The sequence below is a fragment of the Carcharhinus amblyrhynchos genome, chromosome 34, assembly GCF_965287045.1.
Source record: "Carcharhinus amblyrhynchos chromosome 34, sCarAmb.v2.hapA, whole genome shotgun sequence".
Classification (NCBI taxonomy): Eukaryota; Metazoa; Chordata; class Chondrichthyes; order Carcharhiniformes; family Carcharhinidae; genus Carcharhinus; species Carcharhinus amblyrhynchos.
Window position 1 is genome coordinate 12,247,177 of NC_137357.1, and position 12,371 is coordinate 12,259,547.

Sequence of the window (12,371 nt, forward strand, 5' to 3'; positions counted from 1 at the left end):
TTCAAATTTTCTCCTAAACACACTTTGCCAAAACATTTATAAGAAAATATTTTGTCGCTATGTTGACAAGAAAGATCATTGTGGTTATGCAATGATTTCATGGAGTAAACAGTACAATGGTACATGCATAACATTGGCAGCAAACAGCCTAACCCTAAATCATGTTAACACCAGTCTGCTGTCACATACAGGTCCAGACTGGGCCAGGATTCCTTCCCTAAAAGACATAAGTAAACCATTTGTGTTTTATGACAATTCAACAGCTTTTCTGTCACCTTACTGAAACATAATTTTCAAAACTGAATTCCAAGTCTCAAACTGTTACGATGGGATTGAATTTCCATTCCCCAGCTTGTGAGTCAACACTTTTTAATTGGATGGATAACGTTACATTTGGTTAAAGTCTTAACTTTTATCATGACCTGAAAGGAGGAATGAGGGGTGGAGGGAGAGCTTGAGGAATGGAATTCAGGAACCCAGGCAAACATGGCCATCAATGCTGGTGCTAATTGAAGCTCATCATTTCCAAGCTTCCCCAATTCAATCATTCCTCCTTCCTGGCCATTCTGCTTCTTCCCAATTTCACTCCCCAAACTTACATCCCACCCGACTGATCATTCTACCTCTCCCCAACCTGCTGATCCCAATGTTTCACCTCTCCCAAGCTGGGCACCTCAGCTGCTGAGGCTCCTATTTCTCCCTCCTTCAGGTTACCTTGCTAATCTTCATGTTGACCCTCTTCTCCAGATTTCTCTCTCTTTTCACAAAAGCAGGTCCAAATAATCTTCCAGAAATATTAGGGGACCAAGGATCTCATGAAGGAGTGCAATTGAAGGAAACCAGTATCAGTAAGAAAACAGTGATGGGAAAATTAATGGGGATAAAGGCTGACAAATACCCAGGTCCTGATAACCTACATCCCTGAGTATTCAAGGAAGTGGCTTCATTGATGGTCATCCTCCAAAATTCCATTGACTCTGCAGCAGATTGGAGGGGAACAATTGTAACCCCATTATTTAAAAAGGGAAGGAGAGAAAAAGAGGTGGAGGTTACAGACGAGTTAGCTTTACATCAGTAGTCAGGAAGATGCTAGAATCTGGTATAAAAGACATGATAACAGAATATTTGGAAAACACAATGGCAGAACCTTGGCAGAAGGTTGAGAGGCGACCTGATAGAAGTTTACAAAATGTTGAGAGGAATAGATAGGGTGGACTCTCAGAGGCTATTTCCCCGGTTTGAAATGGTCGCTACGAGAGGACACAGATTTAAGGTGCGGGGAGGGAGGTTCAGAAGTGATGTTAGGGGTAAGTTTTTCACTCAGAGGGTGGTGAGTGAATGGAATCGGCTGCCATCAGTGGTGGTGGAGGCGAACTCGCTGGGGTCTTTTAAAAGACTTCTGGATGAGTATATGGGGTTTAATGAGATTGAGGGTTATAGATAGGTCTGTAGGTTGGTAGGTGATGTGGTCGGCGCAACTTGTGGGCCGAAGGGCCTGTTTGTGCTGTAGTGTTCTATGTTCTATGTAACCTTTAAGAGTATTGATAGACAGAGTGATCTGGATGTACAAGTACACAGGTCACTGAAAGTTGCAACGCAGATGGAGACGGTAGTCAAGAAGGCATACGGCGTGCTTGCCTTCATCAGCTGGGGCACTGAGTTTAAAAATTGGCAAGTCACGTTGCAGCTTTATAGAACTTTAGTTAGGCCACACGAATATAGTGTCCGATTCTGGTCACCACACTACCAGAACGATATGGAGGTTTTGGAGAGGGTACAGAAAAGATTTACCAGGATGTTACCTGGTATAGAGGGCACTAGCTATGAGGAGAGGTTGGAGAAGCTTGGTTTGTTGTCACTGGAGTGACAGAGGGGCGACCTGACAGAAGTCTACATGATGATGAGAGTGGATAGTCAGAAGTCTTTTCCCACGTGGAAGAGCCAATTACTAGGGGGCATAGGTTTAAGGTGCGAGGGACAAGGTATAAATGAGACGCATGTGGCAAGTTTTTATACACAGAGGGTGGTGAGTGCCTGGAACTCGCTGCCGGCGGAGGTAGTGGAAGCAGATACGATAGTGACTTTTAAGGGGCGTCTTAACAAATAAATTAATAGGATGGGAATAGGGGGATTTGGACCCCAGAAGGGTAGGGGTTTTAGTTAAGTTGGGCAGCGTGGTCAGTGTGGGCTTAGAGGGCCGAACGGCCTGTTCCTATGCTGCAATTTTCTTTCTTTTTAAAGCCAGCATTGTGTTATGAAAGGCAAATCAGACTTAGCAAATCTACTGTTGTTTTTTAATTGGCTCTTCCATCCTGGGAAAAGGCTTCTGACAATCCACTTCGTCCACGCCCCTCATAATCTTGTAGATTTCTATCAGGTTGCCCCTCTGTCGTTCCAGTGAGAAGAAACCAAGTTTCTTCATAGCTAATGCCCTCCATATCAGGCAACATCCTGGTAAATCTTTTTTGTACCCTCTCCAAAGCCTCCACATCCTTCTGGTAGCCTGACAACCAGAATCAAACCACTGTATTCCAAGTGCAGGTGTAGCTAATAGGATAAGGGAGAACCAGTGGATGTGATGTACTGGGACTTTCAGAAGGCTTTTGATAAGGTCCCTCATAACAGGTTAGTGGGCAAAATTAAAGGAAAGGGGGTAATGTATTGGCACGGATGGGCAATTGTTTGATAGGGGAACAGAAAGACCCATTTATTTCGACTTTCTCCAAGTGGCAGGTGCTCTCTAGTGGGATATTACAGGGATCAGTGCTTGCGCTGAGGCAAAAAACTGGAATTGTGAGGAGGACGCAAGCAGGCTTCAAAGTGGTTAAGATAAGCTTACTGAGTGGGAAAATTCATGGTAGGTGGAGTACAATGTGGCTGTATGTGAAGTTACACACTTCCATATGAAAAACAGAAAGGAAGAGTATTATTTTATATTGTAATATATTGCCAATTGCAGATGTTCAAAGGGATCCGGGTATCCTTGTCCACTAGTCACTGGAGAAGGTAATGCAGCAAGCAATTTGAAAGGCAAATGGTATGTTGGCCTTTATTGCCATAAGGATTGAAGTTCAGAAGTAAAGATGTCTTCCTGCAGTTATACCAGGCTGTGGAAAGACCACACCTGGAGTACTGCATGCAGCTTGGTCTCCCTACGTAAGAAAGAATATACTTACTATCGAGGGAGCACAGTGGAGGTTCACTTGGCTGGTATTATGGTTGGCAGGACTATCCAATGAGAAGAGATTGGTTCAATTGCGCCTGTATTGACTTGAGTTTAGAAGAATGAGAGAAAATCTGATTGAAACGCATAAAATTCTAAAGGCTGGATCAGACTAGATACAGGGGAAGCCTGGAACCAGGAAGCACAGTCTCATGGTATGGGGTAGACCATTTAGGACTGTGACGAGGAAAACTTCTTCAGTCAAAACTTGAAACTTTGTTTATTACTGTCACAAGTAGGCTTACGTTAACACTGCAATGAAGTTTCTGTGAATCCTCTAGACACCACATTCTGGCACCTGTTCAGGTACACACAGAATTTAGCATGGCCAATGCACAGAGCCAGCATGTCTTTCAGGTAGTGAGAGGAAACCAGAGCCCCCAGAGGAAATCCACGCAGACACAGGGAGAACTTGCGAACTCTACACAGACAGTGACCCAAGCCAGGAGTCAAACTCAAGTCTCTGGCGCTGTGAGGCAGCAGTGCTAACCACAGTGCCAACCCCAGAGAGTAAACCTGTGGAATTCTCTATTACAAATGGCTGTGGAGGCCTAGTCACAGAACATGTTCAAGAGATAGATTTTTTTTAAGATTGTAATAGCATCAAGGAGCAGGCGGAGATAGGGAGAACATATGAGATTGATCATATTGAATGGCGGAGCAGGCTCGATGGGCTGAATGGCCTACTCCAAGTTTGTATGTTTCAGCGAATACCAGTTGGCGTACACTCGGAACCCAGGTAGCTGGAGGTGGGAGCCTACATGAAGAGGAGCCAGGAAGTGTGGCCCAGAATGAGGCACTGGAAGTGGGGTCCAATGGTGTCCAAGTGAGTGAGTGACTGGAGATTGAGAGAGTGGGGGAGGGGGGTGTGGGAGTGGTGGGGGGAGGGGAGGAAAGGAAAAAATGGACATACAGCGCGCCAGAGGGAGGATGAGAGTGTAAGGAGGAGAAGAGGATGACAGAATGTAAAGGGGAGAGGGTGAGAATGCTTAAGGAGGAGAACAGATAAAAGAGCAGAAGGAACGGGGGAGAGAGGGGAGAAAGAGAGCAAAGAGAGAGCAAAAGCAGAGAGGATGCGTGCGGCACAGTGTCTCCTTAGTTCCGATATAGTCTAATACTATATTCACCTTCACACACACAAGCACACACGCACACGCATCAACATGTCCAAAAGTTACCTCCAGTGTGTCTTTGCCTCAGGATTTCATTATATTTTTGCTCCAAAGCCACTGATTTGTTTTGGTCCTGTAGATGCCAGGGCAGCCTACTAACTCACTCTGAGACTTGGAGAGCAAAAGGAAACTCAATTTTATTCAAAGGTTCTTCATTTTCTCCCACCTTACCCCCCCTCCCCCCAAAAAAATTTACATGTGTTGCTTCAGTTTATTTACACATCTCAAACACAAAAGAACATATTGGAAGCAAGACGCTGACTGTAAATCTGTAAAAACCCCTAAATACAAAGAATTTTTAATGTACAATGTTTATGCAGAAATTTTTTTACATTTTTTAAAACAAGGCAAATTAAAAATGAAAGGAGAGATTTTACAGACGGAAAGTGGAGGTGTGGATATAGCCAATAAACAGCTGAATGGAGCAGGCTGGGGTCTGTTTGAGTATATTCCCCAAGGTTTGGGTCTGTTTGGACCCATTCCCCAATGTCTTTCTGAACTATCAAAAACTATGCTTACGTTGAGAGAGGAACATGTCTTCCGTTTGGGTTGACCAGTCTTTGCCAAATCGGCAAATGAGGCTCCTGTCTCTCCTCAGCAACGACTTGCACCGGAATCTGATGCCCTGTAATTTGTCATTTATATTAATGATTTGGATGAGAACATCGGGGGCATGGTTAGTAAGTTTGCAGATGACACCAAAATTGATGGCTTGGTGGACAGTGAAGGTGGCTATCTCCAATTGCAATGGGATCTTGATCAATTGGGCCAGTGGGCAGACGAATAGCAGATGGAGTTCAACTTAGGTAAATCCGAGGTAATGCATTTTGGTGGACTGAACCAGGGCAGGACTTACGAAGTTAATGGTCGAGCATTAGGGAGAGTTATAGAGCAAAGAGATCTGGGGGTACGTGTTTATAGCTCCTTGAAAGTGAAGTCACAGGTGAACAGTGGTGAAGAAGGCATTCAGTACGCTTGGTTTCATCGGTCAGAACATTGAATACAGAACTTGGGACGTCTTGTTGAAGTTGTACAAGACATTGGTAAGGCCACACTTGGAATACTATGTGCAATTCTGGTCACCCTGTGATAGAAAAGATATTATTAAACTAGAAAGAGTGCAAAATGGATTTACTAAGATGCTACCGGAACTTGATGGATTGAATTATAAGGAGAGGCTCAATAGACTGGCACTTTACTCTCTGGAGCGCAGGAGGCTGAGGGGTGACCTTATAGAGGTCTATAAAATAATGAAAGGCATAGGCATGGTAGATAATCAGTATCTTTTCCCAAAGGTAAGGGAGTCTAAAACTACAGGGCATCGGTTTAAAAGGTGAGAGGGCAGAGACACCAAAGTGTCCAGAGGGACAATTTTTTCACAAAGAGTGCTGAGTTCTGGAACAAGTTGTAATAGAGGCAGGTACAATTTTATCTTTTAAAAACTATTTACATCGTTACATGGGTACGATGAGTATAGAGGGATATGGACCAAATGCAGGCAATTTGGGATAAAAATAAGGGCAGCACGGACAAGTTGGGCCGAAGGGCCCATTTCCATGTTGTAAACCTCTATGGCTCATTGACTCTAATTATTCTGTCAGATACAGGAGCATCGCATATTTAACAGCATCCCTCCAGAGGGACATTTCTTTCATCTGACACACAGTCGCAGCACAAGGGGCCTTGGCCATCCCAGATCAACAGCAGAAGTGGTCTGCTCTTCCCAGCACTATGTAGGATGGCTTAACTCTCTTATCCAGCTATCAACAAGGTTCTGTTTCACCCAAAAACTCTGCATTAAAAATCCTACCTTTTTTTAAATCAAGGAGTTGCAATACCAGCTTTGGCAGAGAAGCTACCCATCTTCCAAGTTAAAATTTCTGGCAGTCCACCTGGAATGATTCATGGAGTGAAATCTACAACCCACATTCATCATTCAACAGAAAAAAGATTCATACGTTTCTTCTAGTCTCCCCTTCCCATCAAGCACCAAGACTGGCATGACTTACCCAGCTGGGAACTGCTCCTGGCAGGGAGGTGGCGAGTGTCAGTTTCAGTTGTACCATGATTGTCTCACTTGTTCATGAATCCATCGCCTATGCCACCAAACACCTGCTCTCCAATAAGGCTCAGGTGGAACCAGTTCAAGGTTCCTCCATCTCTCCAAAATCCTGACTGGCTTGTCTTCAGGAGCCCCAGGCCTTTATTTAAACCCCGGTCAACAACCTGTCATCCACCACGTATCTCCCTCTGCACCAACCCAGACTAATACCTTCCACCTTCCCTCCCCACCCCACCCCATCTTCCCTACTTCCTACCCACCCAACTCTTGGTCAATAACACCCCTTTCCATAAGAGGCTAACATCCCCCAGAGCTCCAGTGATAGCTGGGAATTTAGCCCTCTGAAACCTGATCCCCTTACCGAGATAAGATAGAAATTCCACAAGAACTGGAACTGAATTGGTTCAGACAGAGAGCGAGAGAGAGAGAGAGGTCCCATAGCCATGGGAACTTTCCCCTGACCTCACCCCCTCTCACCAGCCGCAACAACCGAAAGACATATTTACAAGTTTCAGCATAAGAATTGGGTCAAATATTGACCAGCAAGGAACATAGTTTAAAATCTCTCTGGGAGGATGTGGGTCTACAACGTTGGCCACACATGATGTCACTCTGTGGACTTGGTTACCAGGGACAGCGGCTGCGTCTGCATGGCAGGTATAGCATGTTGGGAATGTGTCGCAGCCTCCACCGATGAGGGAGGAGTCAAGAGGAAAGTAGGGATAGCGGTGTAGGAGAGTTGGCGAGCGCTGGCAGGTGAAGGGCTACTCTCAGTCAGGCTGGTAGCTGGGGTGGTCGAAGATGGGGCACTCAGCTTGGTGCTAAGCGATAGGGGCTGGGATTGCTCAGAGGCCGGGGGATCCGGCAGCAACTGCAGGGTGGACGGTGAAGGCGGCGAGTCCAACACACTCCCGCCAGCAGAGATGGGCGCAGCACTGCTCTCATCTGCCCGCAGATACTGGACACACTTCAGCCTTCGCCGGGACACTGGCAGAGTCAGGTCTAAAAGAGAAGGAACAATCATCAGAACAAGACAAGAAACTGAGCAAGTCACAGCGAAATACACCATACACAATTCCATCTCTTGCACCATCATACATTTCACATTATACCCACTCTGCATTCAGACATCCCGCTAAACGGCTAACTGACAAGGATGCAGAAGGGGGCAACGAAGTCGTGTTTCGGTGGGGAGAGGGGGCTAAGGACTGCCAGAAGAGCTGTCTGAGGGACTCTGGAGAGGTAACAAAACTGAAAGAAAGCTCATAAAATTGCCATAAGAGGCACAGATCCTGACCAATGCTCAAGATACAACTAAGTATAAAGGGTGAGAAAACTGATGCTAAAAGCTAATACAGTCTGAAAATAAATCTGTAAGGAATATCAATATCAACACAGATATATTACACTGTTATTTGGAAAAGGCAGGTAGTCTGGAGGTATATGGGCCCTTCAAAATTAATTTGCCAATCAAAATGAAGTAATGATGGAATTGTTGATTACTTTGTGTCAGTACTCACAGTAGATCAAGAGGTAGGATATTCGCAAAATTAACAAAATAACGATATTCAAGATATTATTGCACTAAAAATGATAAATCTCCAGGATCAAGTGGTTTTTATCTCAGGAATTTAAACTAAGTAGTTATTAAGTTGTTTCACTTTGAAGGGAGATCTAAAAGGGGAGCACAAAATTATGACAGATTTAGATCAAGGAAACAAGAAAAGATGTTCCCATTCGTTAAATGGTACAAGGAAGGGGCAGACAGGGAAATGTGGATTTCAAGAGCAGGGGGGCAGGAATGTGAAGAAGAACTTCATTATGTAGCCAGTTGGAATAACGTGGCACTTAATGCCCATAATTAAGATGGTAGCAAAGGTGGTCAATACTTTCGAAAGGAAATCAGATGGACACCTGAGGGAAATAAACTTGTTCATCTACAGGGATAGAACAGGAGTATGACTGTGACTGGACTGATCTACACTGAGCTAACATGATTACACTGTTCACTCTGTCCTGGTGGTGAAACATAGCCCACATCAGGGGAAGGTGGACTGAGGACATTGCATTAGGCACCAATCACTTGCAAAATGCTGGCTTCCAGCTGACCCAAACTTAACACACAGCGCTTCAATCACACAAACTATAACACATAGACAACTCACCTCGACTCTCTGTCTCTGTCTGCTGCTTGTCCCGTTTCCTCTTCTTCCTCTTCCCCTGTTAAATGACACTTAAGAGTCAATCAGTGCTTTCCTTTCACATCCAACAGTTAACAGTGAGATGTGGGGCACAGCAATGCTGTGATGGTCAGGAGACGGTTAGCGCACTTTTGACTATCATGGTGTAGTGGGCCTGACCCAACTCTGCCCTGGAGAACCTGGGGAGTTCCAATCTCACAAACATTTCAACTTTAATCACATCCCCCAGCTTCTCCCGCCTCCCACTGTCTACAGGCCATTTTTACTCAACCCAAGCTGGATACTCACATAATTGTCCCGTGCTGACCACCCAGGGTACAGCTGAGAGTGGAGTTGTCGTTCCTTCCTTGCGAGTTCGTAATATTTTGATTGCTCTTCTCTAGTCAATGCATGCCACTGTCAGGAGATACAAGGAGAGGGTTGACCTGTTGGAAAATACTGGAGGAGACCCTGGGTCTCACAATTCTCCCTTGTCCCTCCCAACTAAAGCTACTACATCCACCTCCAGCTCATTCAGGAGAGGGACTGAGGCACCTTTCAGTGAAGAGGTTTTTGACAATTAGCTTTGATCACGACTGTGCCCCAGGTCCAGCCGAATCCAAGTTGTAATTAGAAGGCACCTTGAATTTCGCAATAGGTCATAGGGCACTTCCCAGGAACAATGATCAAACAGGAAATGGAAATCAATTGTCGCACACCTTAAAGGATAACATGGAGGAATTGACCAGACACAGCACTTGGGTCCAGAGTCTGTACAGATTTTGCAGCCATCTTCCATTGAGATACATGGGACCCCGTGGCCCTGGCCATGACTAACCTTGCGTCCCAGGATCTGGTTAATGGCAGCACTTTCCTTGAGTGTACACTCTGCCACCACTTTAGCCCGCATCTCTTTCATGTACAACATGAACGCATTCAGTGGCTTCTTAATGTGAGGCTTCCTCTTTTCATCCTCCTTCTTCACTACCAGGGGCTTCCTGAAATACACACATGGGTCACACCAAGGAGAGCAGGCCAAAACAGGGAAGGCAGGATCAGGAGATACAGACACACAACAAACCCCTTCCCAGGCTAAACTCATTCCGTACTTCCTGTATGTCACTCCTGGGAGCAGGACTGAATCCAATGAACATAATCCCAATGGAGCAAACTCCTTTCCGTTCACTCCCACTGTTGTCGACTCCCAGTGGATTAAACCCCGTTCACATTGGAACCAATACAGGAGCTGGTTTCTCACTAAGTCTGGGGTGGGAAATTAATCTTCTTTTCATCATACGGCCAGCATCATGAAAGTTAAGATTTAAGCCTTCTTCACACCTTGAACTAAAACCAGCATCTCAGACCCTCACAAATCAGAGCCAATTGATATACTATGTATACCATTCTAGTTACTGCTTAACTTCCAAACCCTATCTCAGGAAGGGAGGAGTAGCATACTTACGAGGTATGGTTGGGGCTGGGTTCGCTATGAAGCCGCTCCTGTTTGATACCTGTTGTTACAATGGCTGGATGAGGAATTCCAGTTGTATGTGAAGCATGTGGCGCTGGGGCCATGTGAGGGGAAAACCTTCAAAGAAAAAGCATCTGTCACCAAGTGAACAAAGAGCTCAGCCAGGCAACTGAAGCAGCACCTTCCATTGGTCAGCGCAAAGCTCATTCAGTTTGAAACTCAGATATAATCTGGCCATTATCAAAGCATGCTGACCCAAATCTCCAATTATCTGAACCAAAAAAAAACAAAACTATCTTAACTCCTGCATTAAAAACTCTCTGGCTTTCCCTAACCCTCCACTTCAATCTCAGAGAACCAGAGAAAGATTATGGTGCAGAAAGAGGCCATTTAGCCCATTGGGTCTAACCAGCCAAAAAGAGAATAAAGAAACTAGCTCTCATTTTAATCCCAGTGAGAAGTCTCACAACACCTGGTTCAAGTCCAACAGCTTTCTTTGGTATCATGAGTTTTCAGAGCGCTATTCCTTCATCAGCTGAGTGGGACTCACTCACGTTGGGCTTTAACCTGGTGTTGAGATTTTTTTAATGTGCCTACCCCAGTCCAATGCCAGCATCTCCACATCATTTTAATCCCATTACTACCTGGTCCACAGCTCACATGAGACAGCCTTTCAGCCTCAAACACCAATTTAGGCAGTGAATTCCAGACACCTACCACCCTCTGCATGGAAGTTTTCCTTCACATCCCCTCTAATCCTTCTACCAATCACCTTAAATCCATGGCTCTTGGTAACTAATAGCCCCCAGCAAAGGGAAACATGTTTTTCCTGTCTACCCCAGCTCAGCCCCTTATAATTCTGTACAGCTCAATTAGGACATCCCTTAGCCTCCTCTGTTCTAAGGAAAACAACTGCGGCTTTCTCAATCTCTCCTCATAGCTATAATCTTCAAGCCTGGACAACATGTTTGATTGATGATTCAGACTTCTTTGTGGATAATAATAAACACGGTGGATCAAAGGGAAAGAATTTCATTTTCCAAATTTCCAAAAGGTGTCACATGGAAGGTAAAGTTCAAGTGGGGATAGCATAATCAGCATATATCAGTGGACTTACAGCAGTGTCTTAAAATGGTTCATTTTCAGGTTGGCAAACTATCACTGCTAAACTGATACAAAGATCAGTACTCAACTATTTACTATATATATTAATGACTGAATGAAATGATCAACTGTACTGCAGACAAATTTGCTGATAGTACAAAAATGGACAGGAAATCAAATTGTGAGAATACAAAGTCTGTAAGGGGATCTGGATAGATGAAGTGAGTGGATGAAAATTTGGCAGATGAAGCATAATGTGGGAAAATCAGAGGTTGTCCTCTTCCCTGGGAAGAACAGAAAAGCAGAATACTATTTAAAATGTAACTCTGTTCCCAAAGGTAGGGGAGACTAAAGCTAGAGGGCATAGGTTTAAGGTGAGAGGGGAGAGATACACAAAAGTGTCCAGAGGGGCAATTTTTTCACACACAGGGTGGTGAGTGACTGGAACAAGCTGCCAGAGATAGTAGTAGGGGCGGGTAAATTTTGTCTTCTAAAAAGCATTTAGATAGTTACATGGATACGGTGAGTATAGAGGGATATGGGCCAAATGCAGGCAATTGGGATTAACTGAAGGATTTTAAAAAAGGGCAGCACGGACAAATTGGGCTGGAGGGCCTGTTTCTGTGCTGTGACTCTATATGCAGAAAGACTACAGAATTCTGCGACATGGAGAGATCTGGTTGCCTGGTATATAAAATATTAACATGCAGGTACAGCAAGTATTTGTAAAGGAAAGAGAATATTGGCCTTGATTGCAAAGGGGCTACAATATTAAGATAAGAAAGTCTTGCCTCAACTCTATGGACATTGGTGAAACCCATTGAGAATACTGAATACATTTTTGATTTTTTTTGGTATCTTGACTGAAAGAGAAACACACTTGCATTGGAAGCAGTTCAGAGAAGATTCACTAGTCTAATTCCAGAAATGTCTTATGAGCAAAGATTGAGTAGGTTGTGTCTGTGCTGATTGGAATTTAGAAGAATTGGAACTGATCTTACTGAAACAATTCTGAGGGGGATTGACAAGGGTACGTACTGAGAAGATGGTACCCCCTCATGGGGGGATCTAGACCTAGGTAGCAGTTTCAAATTAATGGACCTCTCATCTGAGATGGAAACAATCAGCAACTTCTTCTGAGAGGGTCACTCGTTTTAGG

At 44.5% G+C, this 12,371-nt stretch overlaps 1 protein-coding gene across 1 annotated transcript in view; it reads right to left on the reverse strand.

Moving 5' to 3' along the window:
- Positions 1-6,722: 6,722 nt before the first annotated feature.
- Positions 6,723-12,371, reverse strand: part of LOC145361188 (transcription factor 7-like 2) — a 38,518-nt gene continuing 32,869 nt past the window's right edge. Inside the window, exons 8-12 of the mRNA XM_080216822.1 lie at positions 10,100-10,225; positions 9,476-9,635; positions 8,947-9,054; positions 8,623-8,677; positions 6,723-7,459 (exon numbers count right to left, since the gene is read on the reverse strand). Coding sequence (XP_080072948.1) covers positions 7,065-7,459; positions 8,623-8,677; positions 8,947-9,054; positions 9,476-9,635; positions 10,100-10,225 — 844 coding nt within the window. The 3' untranslated portion in view covers positions 6,723-7,064. The remainder of the gene's footprint in view (positions 7,460-8,622; positions 8,678-8,946; positions 9,055-9,475; positions 9,636-10,099; positions 10,226-12,371) is intronic.